The sequence below is a fragment of the Elephas maximus genome, chromosome 2, assembly GCF_024166365.1.
Source record: "Elephas maximus indicus isolate mEleMax1 chromosome 2, mEleMax1 primary haplotype, whole genome shotgun sequence".
Lineage (NCBI taxonomy): Eukaryota > Metazoa > Chordata > Mammalia > Proboscidea > Elephantidae > Elephas > Elephas maximus.
Window position 1 is genome coordinate 161,555,864 of NC_064820.1, and position 17,063 is coordinate 161,572,926.

Consider the following 17,063-nt stretch of genomic DNA (forward strand, 5'->3'; position numbering starts at 1 on the left):
ATAATTCACATGGTCAGAGTAGCTTTTGACCTGGCTTTGGAGATTTTGCGTTGAAAGGTACAATCACTCTGTGCTGCTATACCAGAGGCATTGTTCTACCAAACCAAAGGGAGCTCCTTGCACATGAAGCAGTTAATCAGAAGGTGCATCCCTGCTCCCCTTGCCCGCATGTCCCTGCCCACACACACGCTTCACACGGAAGACATTCATGTCCTGTGGGCTGGAGAAGGGTGTCATAACCACCTGCTGTTTTGGCTTACCGAGCCTCCATCTCGTCTTGTGGAACCACAAATTGGTTCTATTTGTGGCATTATTGACAGTCCACATAGTTCAGGCTGCTCAGGGGCTGGCCATGTGACCATGTCTGGCCAGTCAATCCCATGTTCTGCTGGTCACAATGACTAGTTTGATGATGAACACATGACCCAAGCCAGACTCATAAGGATTAATATCTTAGGCTGGAACTGTTGAGAAAAGTTCTCTCCTTCCCCTGAAGTAGCTAAGCAGGTGAAAGAAAACCCAGAGATGCTGGTGGCCCGCTCTGCTCCCACGTGGAAAGAGCTTTCCTAAGAATGAAGCACTTACCAATGGCAAACAGGACTGAGAGATGGAAAGGAACATTGTTCTGATGTCAGGGTTTAGCACTTAGATCCGACTATGCTCGAATCTGCCCAAGTCTATGCCTGAACTTTTCAGTTACACCAGACTTTAAAATCCCCCTTTCCAATTTTTTTTTGGGGGGGGGCATAAAGTAGTCTAACATTTACAACTAAAAATATTCTTCAAAAATTGGAACTAGATCTAGCCATGTTTCCCGAAAAGGGAGGGCTGGTGGAATGTTAAAAGATAACATAGAAGGGCTCAGTAGTCAAAAAAAAGTTTGAAAGTCCAGAATTGGACAAAGTTTAAAAGGCTTCTTTATTACAAGATTTCTCAAAGCCTTGAATTAATTTGCTGATATGAACCTGAAACCTCTCAGAAGAGCAGACGTAGCTAATCTTTTCCAACACTCACGCAACCTCCTGGGATCCGTTTGCTAAAGAATATACTTTGGCTAATGCTTAGTTTGAAGATGAAAGCTTTTAGAGGAAGCAGCAAATACTCACAAATCAATCTAATAGCAGGGATTTAAGCGGATAACTTAAGAAAACAAAACCAAAGAACTTTCAGGACATGTTCTGGACTCAGCCTACATTTATCCCAAGTGGCAATGCCTCTACACTAATACTAAATTTGATGACTCATAGAAAAACCCTTAGTTATTCCCAAAAGCTGCAATAACGCTCATAAAACTGTCGCCAAAACAAAACTCAGCCTCAACTGAAAATATGCAAACCTCTCCCCCCCCAAAATTTTCCCCCCTCAGGATATCTCCATTATCATCAGATCCTGAGCCCTCTTACTAAACATTTCAATTTTATTATGCAATTGTAATATTTTAGATAAAATGGCACATCACACACAGAAGAGGTCTGGACAACAACATCTGTAATTTTAGAGTTATTTTAATAACCAGGTTTACATTAACAGTCACTTGATGAACTTTGTTTTGTTTTTTAATCTCAGCTAAACTCAAAACACGGTTTTCTTCACGGTTCAAATGAAACAGCTCTTGACATTGCAGACAGAGCTGCCTCACAGCTACCACAGATCACAGGAGATTCACTGTCTGTCCATATGCACCAGACACAGAACTCAACACCCACACACCATTTTCCAAAGAGGGAAATTACAATGAAAGCTAGCTGCCTAGGGCAGCCCATGGGTATATCTGGGACTCAAAGCTGGAGTTTTCTAGGGGAGAACGCCTGGGAACCTTGTAGCAAGAACTAAAGCTGGGAAATGTGCACACTGCTGGGGAGGGCTTCTCAGGGTGATAAAAAGGATTCAGGCTTTTGGAGCAAAGCATGGCCCTCTGGGTATAGTCATGAAGAAAAAAGGCCTAAAGATGATGGGACTTTGAAGAAAAGCCATTTGGGGGATTACTACAACCCTACCATTTTTTAGGAAGCTTAGAAGTAAAAGAAATTCTTCTACTAGGGTGGCTGGTTTAAGAGTTTGCAAATACCTTCTCAACCACCCTGATCTGTGGTCCTCTCAGACCATCGTGGTTTAGAAACAGTGTGGGAAGGTTGGAGAGATGGCAGGGGCATCCTTAGAGAGGGGCCAGGCCAAGAGATGAGATGGGGGAACACAGGTTGGGAGGGAGACGATTCACCAAGCCCTCCGACACTTGGATGAGCTGCCAGTGAATTCCAGAAGGGCTACTACTCATTGACATTTTTTTCTTCTAAACCTTTTGTATAAGGCTGTTTCATGTGCCTCACATAACACATTTGGATCTAAATTTTCACTTACATGACAAGTTACCCAGAAATCAAAGTCTATAAAATAGTGGGAGTTTTTTTTTTTTTTTTTTTTTAATTCTCAGGCATTTCTCTGCTTGGAAAGTTATAGTGGTACGTGAAGAAAGGGGAGAGGAAGGGGCTTCCTTAGACAATGTTGCCATCCTGAAGGCATGGCGGGCTTGTTCCTACGGCATGGAGAATATAACATTCTGGTTGGATGCTTCACTTCAGAAGTCCCAAGTGTAGTGAAGATGCCTGTTTGGCCATGGAAGATGTATTTTCATGGCACAGAGAGGTCATGGAGGGATGAGCTAGACTCAGGCGCTGAGGAACACTACCAGTGGTCCAGAAGTGTTAATTTATGTGTCTTTTCTGCCATCTGGTGGTTGTGGATGGTACTGCTACATATCGTAAAGCACAGAGCGGCCAATGAGGTATATATATGCTTCAGATGACCAACACCTTCTGCATGCAACACTGTCTTCTGAGTTCTATGATAGGCCCCCCGACTCTTTAAATTATAAATTAAGGGCTACATCCTTTCCTTCACTTAAGTTTCCCTTCAAAGAAAGGTACCATGAAAGCCTGAATATATCAAGATTCCCCATTATGAGGGTGAGCAATCCTTTTCATGATTAGAACAGAAATTCACTTGCTGGGGGAAATTCTCTTCCTTGGCTATTTCCAAACTCCTCTGGAGTCACTTGTTCCCTTTTTTCTAGTTTTAAACCTATTAGAATTTTCACTCAGAGATCATGGTTCCTCCTAAGCACTTAAAAGGTGTTCGAGGCCTGCTCTTCTCTTCAAAGTACTTAGTACACAGGGTTACGAGTTCTACCAGCTGGTTCCCCCAAGAGCTTGGGAAGTGTGAGCCCAGGTTGAATTTTTTTTTTCCTTTCTTCTGTATATACATCTCTTGGTTCTTCAGATCCTCATCTTGCTCACAGAACTTCTTCCAAAACTGAACTTTCAGGAAGTGGCATGATGGGGAAGTGGATATTTAACTCTAACAGACAAGGCTAATGTCAACACTCCGTGCTAAGTCCTCTATGTGGCTCATCAGGAGGGATGCATACACTGCCACTCATTGGAGAAGATTTCAGGATCAATACAAAAAGTCCCCCAAAGGATCTGATAATGGAAGGGGATACAGGTGGCTGAGAATAGAAAAATGGAACCACAGCCACAAAATGAGCTCCCTCTGCTCAAGATCGACTTTCCCGAATCCCTGCTTGACTCCCATATAAGCTGAAATCACACATTGATAGTAAAACTTAAGGGACTCCTAACACAAACAACTTTTCATAAAAAGATCCTATTCAGTGGGGGATACGCCCTAGGTCTCAGGGGACCAAGAGAATCCAACACTCAAGGCTGGCAAGAGAGAACCCTCATGCAGCCCCATCTGAGCTAAAATCCTAATTCGTTGATGCCAGAAGTGTGCTATGCACCTCGGTTTGCAGAGACAGTAGAGTGAGAGGCTATCTCCATGTGTTTGGAGGGAGGCAATGTACTGTTCCTCCCAGCTGTTTCATTTTAAGAGCACCAAAGGGGCAGGCAGGGCAAAAGGAAGAGAGTGCCATTGCATCTCTCCTCACTGTCCTTCCCACCAGGAAAGAGAAGAACTGGAAAGCAACACTGAGAAAGAGCCCCGAGCAAACACTGGCACGATCAAGCAGGTGGAGGAAATAGTTGGGTTTTGACGTTTTAATAAAATGTTCAAACTAATAAAATCTACTAGGAGGTGACGTGACAAAGCCTGAACCCAAAGATTGCCTGGCTTCTCTGCAGGGACCGGGGACCCTGATGAAGTGACGGCTGCCACAAGTGACCATCTCCCATGGAAATGAAAGTATGTCGTCAACACAATACACAACACCCTCTTCTGCTCACCCGGCCCACCCGCCTCCCTCATCCATGCCCTACCCCCAGCCCCTCTGTGTTCTTCATCTTGTTTTGGGCCCCCACCACCCACACACCCCAAATAACTTGAGTCCCTTTTGTTCATTTTCCTGACATCTCCCAGCTTTGTCTGTCCCCTTGTCTTAAGATGCAGCACTACACACGCTCTCGACACTATATAGCAGACTCTTGTACCTTAGTGGCCTGTCTGATAGCATGCATGTAAATGGGGGAAGGGCGTCAAACAAATCAAGGCTATGCATCAACTGAAAACAAAGCAATATTTGTAAAGCTAGGCAAGCGAGCGTAACATTGGAGAAACATAAGGCTTGAGGCTTATTGATTCTTTAGATCGCAATGGTTTGGATTCGCTTTCCTTCTTAAATATCGATGTACCATTTTGGCTTCAGAAAAATGTCTTCTTTCTTCTGCCCCTCTCTTTGGGGAGGAGTTGCTTAACTCAGGGATGTGATGTTAGAACGGCCTCCGGGAGGCGCCACGATGCGCTTGCTGGCTGAGCGGACCCCCTCATCCACTTGGGTGCCTGCCATTGGAAATAAATTCCCGGGAAGGAAAAAAAGAAGAGGGGGCGGTATACAAGAAAGAAATCAGATTAATTTTAAGAGTGTAAGATAGTAAGTGCCTTCCTGGTCTCATCTCTCAAGATACTTCTATTCCAATCTGGCAGGTCCTTTAGACTTTTCATACCACACCCTCCCCCAAAACCACCCTCTGCCAGGAAAAGCCAGATTCTTACATAGATTTCATCTGCCCCTCAGCAGGGTAACACTGATAAGAAGAAAACAATGATAAATGATCAGGGGCAGATTAACCAGTAAGCAAGGTAAGCACAGGCTTACAGTAAGCAAGTTAAAAACAAACCAAACACCAAACCCAGTGCTGTCGAGTCGATTCCGATTCCAACTCATAGCGACCCTATACAAGGTAAAAAAAACACAAGGTAGCAGGTGCTTAATTGTGTTTATGTACTAAACTGCAGTGCTCAATTTTACCCGTTTATGGTAAAGTTGTGCACTACAGATTAGTACATAAACACAATTAAGCCCGTGCATACCTTGCTTATTGGGTAGTCCTTCCCCGCAAATGATATGAAAAATGGCAGTTCACATCCATTTTACCAGGCAGCGTTTTAAAGTGCTCATCAGATTCTCTCATTTGATCCTCACAACTGTTCTTTGAGAGAGGTACTATTACTCTCCCCCTTTTTCAGAGGCAGTAACTGAGGTTTTTTTTCCTTGGCAGGGAGGTTTTAACTGAGGCTCTGAGAGGTAAATCTGCCCAAGGCCTCACAACCTGGTGGGAGGATGGCCAGGTCTCTATGGCTATAGCACAAAAGGAAACAGCCATGTGTCCTAGCATCCCCTCAGAAGGAAGCTTCTAACAGTTTAAGGATTAAGGCAGCCACAGAGCAATGAAAAATGGCAAAAACACCAAAAAATTTCCTGTGACTAGCAAAATGCAAACTCTCAAAACTTTTAGCCCTTTTCCTTTTCTTTTTCCCATAGCATATCTCCCTTATCGCTTTCTCCCTGTATTCCTGTTTCTCCCAATCTTTACCCCTCTTCCTTTCCCCATCTGCTGTAATTTTCTCCTTAAAGATCTCTTTCCATTCTTATCTCGCTTTCCTTACATTTAAACTGTTCATAATAAAGACATATATGTACAGTTATTTTCCCCAGCATAAGACTACGGGCTATGAAACAAATTGCATAATTACTTTCTTATTTTTTATGTTATATTTCTTGGTAGCAAACACTGTATGGACATAATACTAAGTGACAGCTAACACACACTGAGCAGTTTCCAAGTGCCAGGCACCAGGCTAAATGCTTTCAATGCACTTCCCATTTAAATTGCAGGAGGGCCCTATGAAGAAGCTGCCATCATTGTCTGCACTTCACAGATGAGGAAACCGAGACTCAGAAACAGGGACTTGCCTAAGGACCAGAGCAAGGAATCAAATCCACATCTGTCAAATCAATAATTCAGGCTACACCATTGCATCGCCCTGCTTTGCCATTTCATATTCATACTTTTTAAAAAAAAATAAGAGACATAAGTGTAAAATGGAAAGAGCACTGGGCTGGGAGTCGACAGGCTGGATTCCTCAGCCTCTCCTCTAAGATGCCTCAGCCTTGGCATTGTAAAGTTCTCTGCTGGATAATTCTTTGTTGTGGGGTGGTATTCTATGTGCTGCGCATGAGAGGATGTTTAGCCGCACCCCTGGTTTCTGCCCACTTGATGCTGGTAGCTCCCATTCCCGGTTGTGATCAAAACTAAATGTCTCCAGATATTGCCTAATGTCCCCTTGGGGGCAAAATTGCCCCCGGTTGAGAACCAGCACTATGGTTGTGTGGCCTCCCTCTCCTAAGCTGTCATACAACCAAGAGAAACCAGGACTCTCTAACCACTTTCCCAGCTCCAAATTCTGTCTAGACCAGCTTGTCCAATAAAAAGACAGTGTGAGGCACCTATGTAATTTTAAAATTTTCCAGGAACCACACTGAACACATTACAAGAAACAGGAGAAGATAATTTTAATCATCTATTGTACTTAAGGAAACCCTGGTGGTGTAGTGGTTTAGTGCTACGGCTGCTAACTAAAAGGTTGGCAGTTCGAATCCGCCAGGCGCTCCTTGGAAACTCTGGGGCAGTTCTACTCTGTTCTATAGGGTTGTTATGAGTCAGAATCTACTCGACGGTACTGGGTAATTGCACTTAATCCAATATATCTAACATATAATTTTAACATGTAATCAATATAAAACGTCACTAATGAGGTATTTTACTCTTTCATTTTTATTTTTTTAGACTCAACTTTTGAAATCCAGTGTGCCTTATTTGACACTAACAGCACATCTCAGTCTGGACCAGCCACATGTGGCTAGTGTCTGATATTTTGCTACAGTTAAATTGCTTTTTCAATATGGCTGTCATCATATTTCTTCTCCTTGGGTTAAGTGACACTCATGAGAAAAAACAAAAAGAAACCTTCTAATCCCTGATTTATAGTATGTACTGCCGGGTTTTTTCATTACAGTTTTAAGGTCTATGCGTTTATCGGTTCATTATCTCTCTCTCCCCTCATGTCCTAGCTCTTCTATCTTTGTTTTCTCTTTGTTGCCCATCAGCACAGAGCCAAGCATTTACCAGAGAGACAATAAATAATTCTTAATTGATTGGTCTACCAGCTACTTTTAAAAAATAAAAAATGAGTGAAGAAAATGATTTAACCTTTTTAATGGAAAAAGTCTTCATGAAAAATTAAGCTCCGCCTAAGATGTAGGATAGTCACAAGTTTAAGGGCATGGGTGCTGCAGTTGAGCAGAACTGGTCTTGAGAAGTGTTCCCCGCCTCCCCCAACTTACAAGCTGTTTGAATTTAGGCAAGTTAGTTAAGCTGTTTGAGCCTCAGTTTCCACATACGGAGAATGAGGATGATATTGTATTTCAGAGTTGTTAAAGAGTTAAGATTAATGATACAGTTAACACATGGTAAGTGTTCCAACAATGGTAGCAATTGTTAGAGTTATTAATATTACTAGGGAGGGGAAAATAAATATAATAGAAATCCTAGGTTAGAAGAAAAGTACTGCAATTTGAGTAAAAAGATATTTTTGAGTTGTTAGCCTGGGCAAACACAATATATGGCATAGTTCTCACCGTCTAATGTAGAAAATCAGTATCAACGCATAGTCAAAAGCATCCTGCCCCTCAGCTCTGATCAGTGTACAAAGAATGTGTCATCATTTAAACCTGACTCTTTAACCTGACTGTGCCTTGTCTTACTTTATCAACAGTATTTCTTGTTGATTCAGGAAACCTCCTTGGCTGCCCCAGAAACCTTCTCACTAGAGGGTAATGGCAGCACTAAGCTGGAAAATGCATTCAGGTTTAGCTCTTAGGGTCACCCCACCTCAGAACACTGACCCTCCCCACTCTTTCCTCTCTTTCTCACTAAAGATCATGACTAGCTTGTCTGACTCACCTGACAGGCTGAATCCCGACTGATGGAGATTCCTCACAGGTGGGTTGGGCCGAGTGGGAGAGCCCCGGGTGGAGCCCGCAGGTGTGCCCCCTTTGGGGGTGGTGGTCAGGTCAAACACTGGTCCATCATACATGCCCCTCGGAACCGCATGCAGGTCTGCCATCTGCCGTGGAGAAATTGCATCACCATTTATTCATTCAACAAACACTTATTAAGGGTCAGTTCTAAGAAGCATAAATTTATCAGTGAATAATGTGTGTGTAATGGGAGTCAAACAATAATTAATAAAAGATCATTTAAGGAAGACAGAGGTGGTATAAGATAAATAAAGGAGGATGTCATGGTACAGTGACCACTTAAGTGGTCAGTGATGGCTTCTTTAAAGAGATGAGCTGTAATCTGAAAGATCAAAGGAGCTGGTGTAGGGGATGGAATGGAGGGAGGGAGCAGCATTGGCAGGGGCAGATTAACCAGTAAGTAAGGTACACATGGGCTTAACTGTCCTTAATGTACCAATCTGTAGTGCACAATTTCACACGGGTTCATCTTTGATGTGATAAACAGGTGAAATTGTGCACTACGGATTAGTAAGTAAGCTCACTGGGGAATCCGTCCCCAGTGGGTAATCCACACCGTGTGGGGGATGCAGAGGAGTGATGAGAAGGCAGTATTCACCGCAGAGGAAAGAGCGAGCGTGTAGAACTGAAGGTGGAAATGCTACGGATGGGAGGACGGGCAGTGTGGCTGGAGGAAAGTGAGTGGGAAGGGTGGCAGTTTGAGATGAGATCATAGTGGTCATGTGGGAACTTCACCTTCACACTCTTCATCACAGATCAGAGTTGCAAACCCAGAAATGGGCATCTTGTGGTCTGTGCCACTGACCTCTGCCGGAGGCTCTGTGCAGCCAGCAGCAGCATCCACCAAGTACATGCTCCGTGCTGGGCCTGGTGCAAGGTGATGAGGTTGATGGTCACATGAAATATGGAGCCTCCTCCAAAGAAGGTTACGGTCTACGTAGAAACACTGGAAGACCACCTGAGGTGGGCATATGGCACTCAACCTTGACCTGTGTCTTATCTTTGGCCTGAAGTAGGGCAATGAGGACACGTTGCCAGAGGAGCCTGACAACACAGGAAGGATATCTATCCAAAAACTCCAAGAAGGTACCACCACAGAGCCTTCCTTCTCTTCTGTGACTTCAGTGCAGGCACAGAAGGAAAACTCATCACATCTGCAGATCACATTGATTCAAGAGGGATGTTGATGTTGATGTCTCTATCTCTACTCCCCAAAAACCTTAACCAACAACTCTGGATCATCAAATTGTCTTTGGGTCCAGAACCTAAATCATATTAGCAGAAATACAGAGCCAATATAAGGGAAGTTTGAGTTCTGTTTTCTTCTCTTTTAGGCCAGATCTGGAATGTGGAATTTCACCTCATACTCCACAGCTTCTAGATGGTCACAATGAAAAGCTAAGAATGGTGAAGGGATTTAAAGCATTGTTGTAACACACATAGAAGGACACAGGGGTGTTTAGACTATAGTATGGATGACTTTGGAAACACACGTTGTAAGAAATGGGTTTGGCTCATTCTGTGCAGGTGCTGGGAGTAGAACTGAACTGGTTGGTCAACTTCAGGGGGAAAGGCTTCAGCTCAGCAGAAGGAAGTTCCTTCTTAGAGTCAGAGATGTTCAGCTGCCTCATGAGATGGGGAGGCTCCCTCTGTTGCAACTGTCCACACAGAGGCTGGATAACCACTTATTGGGATCACTGGGGCTTTGGAGGGGAGCCCTTTATACTTTGAGTTTCTGTGAGCCTCCTTGAGTGGACACTGTAGTGTGCACCCAGATTCCATTCCCTGGCCCCTCCCAGCTACCACAACTGAACTCATTTTCTAAGCTGCTAGAGGTGTGGGCAGATGAGCCCCACCCCCCATAAGAATTTCCCTCAGCAGAGGAGCACCACCTTGGCCAAGGTCCTGCCCATTGCTCAGAGGCAGCCCACCTCCAATGACTGGTAGGGGAAGGGGTAAGGAGTAAATATAAGACCTAGCCTTGTTTCCCGAATTCAGAACAACTCTCAAGGACCATCCCAGCTACAACTATTCCTGTCAGATCAGCTGAGGTCTCTCTGATAATTGCATCCCAGTTCAACTTCTCCTTCTGCCCTTCTTGCTTCCATCACTTGCCAACAAGGGTTGATCCTGGAAGCAACCCCCAGGGAACTTCTGCTTGTAAATCTCCGTCTCAGAGTCTGTTTCCCAGGGAATCTGATCTGCAACATTCTGCAAATTGGTGAAGGGGAAGCGGGGAAGTTGAAGGGACAGAGTTATGGGCCTCACCCCTTAAATCCACTACAGCAACTCTGTTTGTCATATATTCCAGCTACGAACACTCCCAGCAGCTGGGTGAATGAATTCATACCTAAGATGTTTTTTCAACCAGAAGAATTAGCTAAAAGAGTTGTAAATGTTTACCCTGTGGAGCGAGACGAGACTGGGGGGGGGTACATGGATGGGTAGGGGTGGACTGCTGGTTCTCATTTTAAGTCTTTAAGAATAATTTTTTTTAATAAATATATATATATAAAATATTCTTATAAAACTTAAAATTATTTTAAACAATAGCACTATAATATATGGGAAAAATCATTTGGGAAAAGCTTTCTTCAAAACCATTTGAAACTCACTGTTATAGTACATTAAGTCTGTACCATTGCTGTGAATTTCTTTATGAAGATCTAGTTGTTGTTGTTGTTAGGTGCTGTTCATTTGGGTCCGATTCATAGCAACCCTATGTAAAAGAGCATGAAACACTGCCTGGTCCTAAGCCATTCTCACAATCATTTGTTATGTTTGAGCCCATTGTCGCAGCCACTGTGTCAATTTATTTCATTGAGGGTCTTCCTCTTTTTCACTGGCCCTCTACTTTACCAAGCATGATGCCCTTCTACAAGGACTGATCCCTCCTGATAACATGTCAAAAGTATGTGAGATGAACTCTTGCCATCCCTGCTTCTAAAGAACATTCTGGCTGTGCTTCTTCCAAGACAGATTTGTTTGTTCTTCTGGTAGTCCACGATATATTTAATATTCTTTGCCAACACCATAGTTCAAAGGTATCAATTCTTCTTTGTTCTTCCTTATTCTTTGTCCAGCTTTTGCATGCATATGAGGCAACTGAAAACACCGTGGCTTGGTTCAGGCGCACCTTAGTCCTTAAAGTGACACCTCTGCTTTTTAACACTTTAAATAGGTCTTTTGCAGCAGATATGCCCAATATACTACATCTAGAAGGTCTAGAGAACACCAGAAAATCAGCTGCTATGGAGTTGATTTCAACTCATGGCTACTCATGTCATAGTAGAACTGTACTTCATAGGGCTTTCAGTTGCTGACTTTTCAAAATTAGATCTCCAGGCCTTTCTTCCAAGGTACCTCTGGGTAGACTCAAATCTTGAACTTTATGGTTAGCAGCTCAGTGTATTAACTGCTGCACCACCTAGGAACTCCCTAGAGAACACAAACCCTTGCTAATTCCATGACTACCCCCATGCCTAAGTGGAACACAAAGCCCCTTGCCCACCTCAGGGCTCTGCCTGCCTCTTACCTTCCTCCTGGCTTTAATGCGCTTGTAGACATAGTCGGAGAACGGGCTGCAGGGGATAAAGCGGCCAGCACCCTGAGTCACATGCAGGTTGCCATCCTCCAGCATGATCTTGCCCTGGCAGATTACCACCAGAGGAGCCCCGCGCAGCTCCATCCCTTCAAAGATGTTATACTCTGCCGCCTGGAGGCAGGGGTAAGGGGAAAGATATAGGAAGGAGAGAAAGACGAATTATGTCATGGATTGAATTATGTCCCCCCCAAAATGTGTGTATTAACTTGGTTAGGCCATGATTTCCAGTAGTCTGTGGTTGTCCTCCCTTTTGTGATTGTAATTTTATGTTGAGAGGATTAGGGTCGGATTGTAACACCACCCTTACTCAGGTAACCTCCCTGATCCAAGGTAAAGGAAGTTTTCCTGGGGTGTGGCCTGCACCACCTTTTACCTCTTAAGAGATTTTTATCTTAAGAGATAAAAGGAAAGAGAAGCAAGCAGTGAGTTGGGGACCTCATACCACCAAGAAAGCAGCACCAGGAGCAGAGCATGTCCTTTGGACATGGGGTCCCTGTGCCTGAGAAGCTCCCCGACCAGGCAAAGACTGAGGACAAGCACCTTCCTCCAGAGCCAACAGAGAGAGAAAGCCTTCCCCTGGAGCTGACACCCTGAATTTGGACTTGTAACCTACTAGACAATGAGAAAATAAATTTCTCTTCGTCAAAGCCATCCACTTGTGGTATTTCTATTATGGCAGCACTAGATGACTAAGACAAATTAGGTTACCTCTTGGGATCCTGTCTGCAGTGTCACTAGGAAATTGTTCATCAAGTATGCCGGGAAAAGCTTAGATGTATCTGCAACCTTTCAGTGGGTGGAAGATTCCAGGGGACAGATGCTCATTAAGTAAAGACTAGACTTCCTAACAGAGAGAGGTACCCAATCTTTATTGAGACCCTCATGTGGAAGTAAATTTTTGTCACTGGCACTGTTCAAGGAGAAGCTGTATCACTGCTAGGGATGTTGACTTGGCAGGCTTGTACTGGGTGCGTGGGTAGGTGGGTTACATTAGCCTGAGATCCCTACAGCTCTCCATTAAATAATGTGATATGACACAGATTTAAGCACAGACCATCACCAGCAAAAATGGGAATTCTCCTTCCCTCCATTATTCAATAAGCAAGAGGCATTATTGAAAAATGGCTAGGGATATCTGCTTGGGGTCAAGTCATCTAGGTTTGAATCCCCACTCCATCATTTATATGCTGTGTGACATTGTGTAAGTTTTTTAACTTCTCTGCACCTCCATTTCCTTATCTATTAAATGGGAATAATAAAAGCACCTCCCTGTAGAAGACTGTTACGGAGATTCAGTGAACCATAATTCAGCAAACTAAAAGCACAGTGCCTAAGACATAAGTGCTTTAATTAAAAATGTTATCTGTTTTTACTAACAAGTACTAAGTCTCTTTCTACTGGGCACTGGGCTATAATTATCATCTTCCACATGAAACTCCTCATAAGGAAATTGTCAGCACTGTTCACCAATTATTTCCAGTTATTTCTCCTTCCAGAAACAAAGCATCATTGCAGTTTCCATCCTCCAGAAGTTCAGTATAGCTCTGGTCAATCACGCGGAAGAGGAAGTGGTGGGAATGCTTTCATAGTCAACATACCAGTTACTAAGACCTGTTAACCTGCCTGCAATCATGGCAGCATGTGTGGAAATGGAGCCCCCCCATCACCCTTCATCTCTGAGTGGCTGTGATGAGCAGAGACCCTCTGTTGGCCCACTTTGGAAAGCAAGAGTGATAAATAAACCTTTAGGGTGTTAAGCCACTGATATTATTGGATTGCTTGTTACTGAAACATATCTTGGCCTAACTGCGCTGGTACACCACATAAACAAATTTCTCCTGACCAAGCGCCTCCATGCCTTCTCCATTCCACTCCATTCCTACTAGCTTCAGCCTCACCGACTGGTGGTTCTTGGCAGAGACAATCTTCACGGCATCTGGATCCCAGATGACCAGGTCGCTGTCAGAACCCACAGATATTCTTCCCTTGCGGGGATACAGGTTGAAGATCTTGGCAGCATTTGTGCTTGTCACAGCCACAAACTGGTTTTCATCCATTTTCCCTGTGGCCTATTATATTAATAATAAAGAAAAAAAAGATTTGTCAAGGTAGGAGGGCCTGAGCTCAGAGCATGGTTACCAGAAGTACAGAGGGGCCTCTGGGGTGGTGAGCATAGGACCCCAGAGCCAGCTCCAGAATCTGTGGAGCTGTCACAGGTGGTTGAACACATGATTCATGATGGGCGTTAAACCCATTAAAACCCAAAACCTATTGCCATTGAGTTGGTTCTGACTTAGTCAGCCTGTAGAACAGAGAAGAACTGCCCCATGTGGTTTCCAAGGCTGTAATCTTTATGGGAGCAGACTGCCATATCTTTTCCTCGAGGAGTGGAGGTGGGCTCCAACTGCTGACCTTTTGGTTATCGGCCAAGTGCTTAACCATTGTGTCACCAGGGCTCCCGATGGGAGTTACTGCTCCTGAAATGCACCCTGTCCCTGAATATGCAAATACATTTACTACTTATTTACCCTTCTAATTCCAAAAAGGATTATTGAGAAGTCACAGTAAAAACAAACATGTTTATGATCCCATTTTTCATATTGCTAAGAAACCAAACTCACTGCTGCCGAGTCAGTTCCAACTTATAGCGACCTCAAAGGGTTTCTAAGGCTACAGAAGCAGTCTGCCACACATCTTTCTCCCTCGGAGCCGCTGGTGGTTTCAAGCCTCCAAGCTTTCAGTTAGCATTTGATCGCTTTAACCACTTCGCAACCAAACCAAAACCAAACCTGTTGCCGTTGAGTCAGTTTCTGGTGGCACACTGGTTAAGAGCTCAGCTGCTAATCAAAAGGTCAGCAGTTCAAATCCACCAGCTGCTCCTTGGAAACCCTATGTGGTAGTTCTACACTGTCCTATAAGGTCACTATGTGTATGACTGTGCCATGAGGCCCCCTTTATTCTTCATATAGGTGTTTGTATTTGCATGTGCATATGATAAATACGGAGGAACCTTACACAAATGATAACAATGGTTTTTCCTGGGTTATGGACTTAGAAGTGATTTTTGTTTTCTTTCCTGTGTATGATTTTCTGTGGTTCCCAGGTGTTCTTTCTTGAGCATGTATCATGCTAGAAATTAAATTATATATATATGCATATATTAACTCCAGATAGTGCCACCATAAACACATAGAAATATTCATAAATACGTAACAGCAAAAAAAAAAAAAAAATACAAAATCTAAGTACGCGTGAGATGAGAGAAAAATATTTATAATTTTCCTCTCCTTAAAACAAAAGGCCTGGCAGAACAAAAAAGAATTGAGTTTAAAACCTAGCTTTGAGCTTCCTGGTAGCCAAGAAGAAGAAGGAAACTCAGTGGATTACACTGTGTAGATGAATGAGGCATTAATTTATTCATATGCATTTTATTTGGCTCTAAAAGGAATTAGTTTTCAGGGTTTTTAAAATAAAACAGGGAATTTAATAATGGGCTAAATATTAAATTTACTAAAATCCTTGGGAGTGTCTTTGTTTGCATGGCTATTGCTTTTCAGTCCTTTTGAAGTTAACAAGGAAGTTAAAATCAAGCCACTTTGCCAGAAGACATCGAAAGACAGTCCCTTTGGGTGACCACACACCTTCAGTATAGGGCATCCAACTCTTGAGCAAGATGGCTTCAGTCTAGGCACAGGCCCATTTCTGAATGTATCAAAGAGAGACTGACATTCTTTTCAAAGAAGTCATAAAATTCTCTGTAACAAAAATACTTTAATGCACTATTTTTTTTTTTTTTTTAAGTATAGATCATTCATGCCCTTAGATGAAGGATCTTTATGTCTAGTTCCTGGGCCTTAAGAGTCTAGATGAGGAGGCCTTTTCAAATCCCAGACCTCAGGATTCAACATTTTAGAAGGTAAATTCCCAAAGCACTTGAGCCACCTGGTTTCAGACACCTGAGTAAGTATGAGAGGCCTGATTTCCACCCCTAGCAGTCCCATCAGAGAGGAATGGAAGAAAGTAGTGCTGCCATCTCTTTTGCCCACATGAGGCTCTAATCTGACTGTGGACTGTCTTGCCCTGGCCATCTTCCCATGACCTCCATCTCTTACCACGGCCTTGTCCCAGATGACAGACATCCGCTCCTCCACACCATTGGTGCCCTCGGGAATGGCTGTGAAGTTGTCCTTCCCGATCGCTTTCTGGGCAGTGCTGAAAGTGCAGTGGGCACTCCCAGAGAGTTGCAGGTCCCCACTGGCAAAGAGAGAAGGTCCATGTGAGTAGGAAAGATGGTCAGAGGCACTGCAGAGGTCCAGAAGCTGGTGTGGTCTAGTGTGAGGGTTTGGAGTCTGACGACTTGAGTTTGGAATTCCACCTCTACTTCTCACTAGCTGTGTGAGCTTAGGCAAATTTCTTCTCCTTTCTAGAAAGGGAGTGGGATTAGATCATCTCTTTTGTTACAAAATAATAGACACCCACATGAATGATGGGGCTGACCGTGTCAGCAGAGAGCAGCTGTAAACAAGTCTCCCTATAAATTTTGGTATGTGGTCATCATGACCAGCTGTGCAAACCTGGCAAATGATTTAGGCTCTCTGACCCTCAGTGGCTTAATCTGTAAAATGGTGCTAATAGTCCCTCACTCATAAACTTATTCTGAGAAATACATATGAGCATGTATGTAGTCTTATCATAGTGCTTGCCACACAATAACTACTAACTGCTATTAATCATTAACACTGTTGTCATTGTGAGCTGCCATCAAGTCAGCCCCAACTCATGGAGACCCCATGTACAATGTGATGGAGCCATTGTGATCCATAGGGTTTTCACTGGCTCGTTTTTGGAAGCAGATCACCAAGCCTTTCTTCCTAGGGCATCTTAGACTAGAAGCTCTGTTGAAACCAGTTCAACACCGCAGCAACGCAGAAGCCTCCAGTGACAAAAGGTTGGTGGCTAAACATGACGTGCACTGTCCAGAAATTGAACCCTGGGTCTCCTGCATGGATATTACTAGAGTATTTTTAAAAACAATGGTGGGGAAGAGCCTGTTTTCTATACTCAAGACTGCAGGGGAATTCTTTTATTTTTTGTTTTTGCTATTGAGAATATACACAGCAGAAC

General features: G+C 43.6%; 1 protein-coding gene across 2 annotated transcripts in view; it reads right to left on the bottom strand.

The window, feature by feature from the left end:
* Window positions 1-4,280: 4,280 nt before the first annotated feature.
* Window positions 4,281-17,063, bottom strand: part of DPYSL3 (dihydropyrimidinase like 3) — a 146,073-nt gene continuing 133,290 nt past the window's right edge. Inside the window, exons 10-14 of one of the 2 annotated variants that reach the window (XM_049874003.1) lie at window positions 16,052-16,193; window positions 13,838-14,008; window positions 11,871-12,050; window positions 8,259-8,421; window positions 4,281-4,794 (exon numbers count right to left, since the gene is read on the bottom strand). In XM_049874003.1, coding sequence (XP_049729960.1) covers window positions 4,706-4,794; window positions 8,259-8,421; window positions 11,871-12,050; window positions 13,838-14,008; window positions 16,052-16,193 — 745 coding nt within the window. In that variant the 3' untranslated portion in view covers window positions 4,281-4,705. The remainder of the gene's footprint in view (window positions 4,795-8,258; window positions 8,422-11,870; window positions 12,051-13,837; window positions 14,009-16,051; window positions 16,194-17,063) is intronic. The other variant, XM_049874004.1, reaches the window with a different exon arrangement.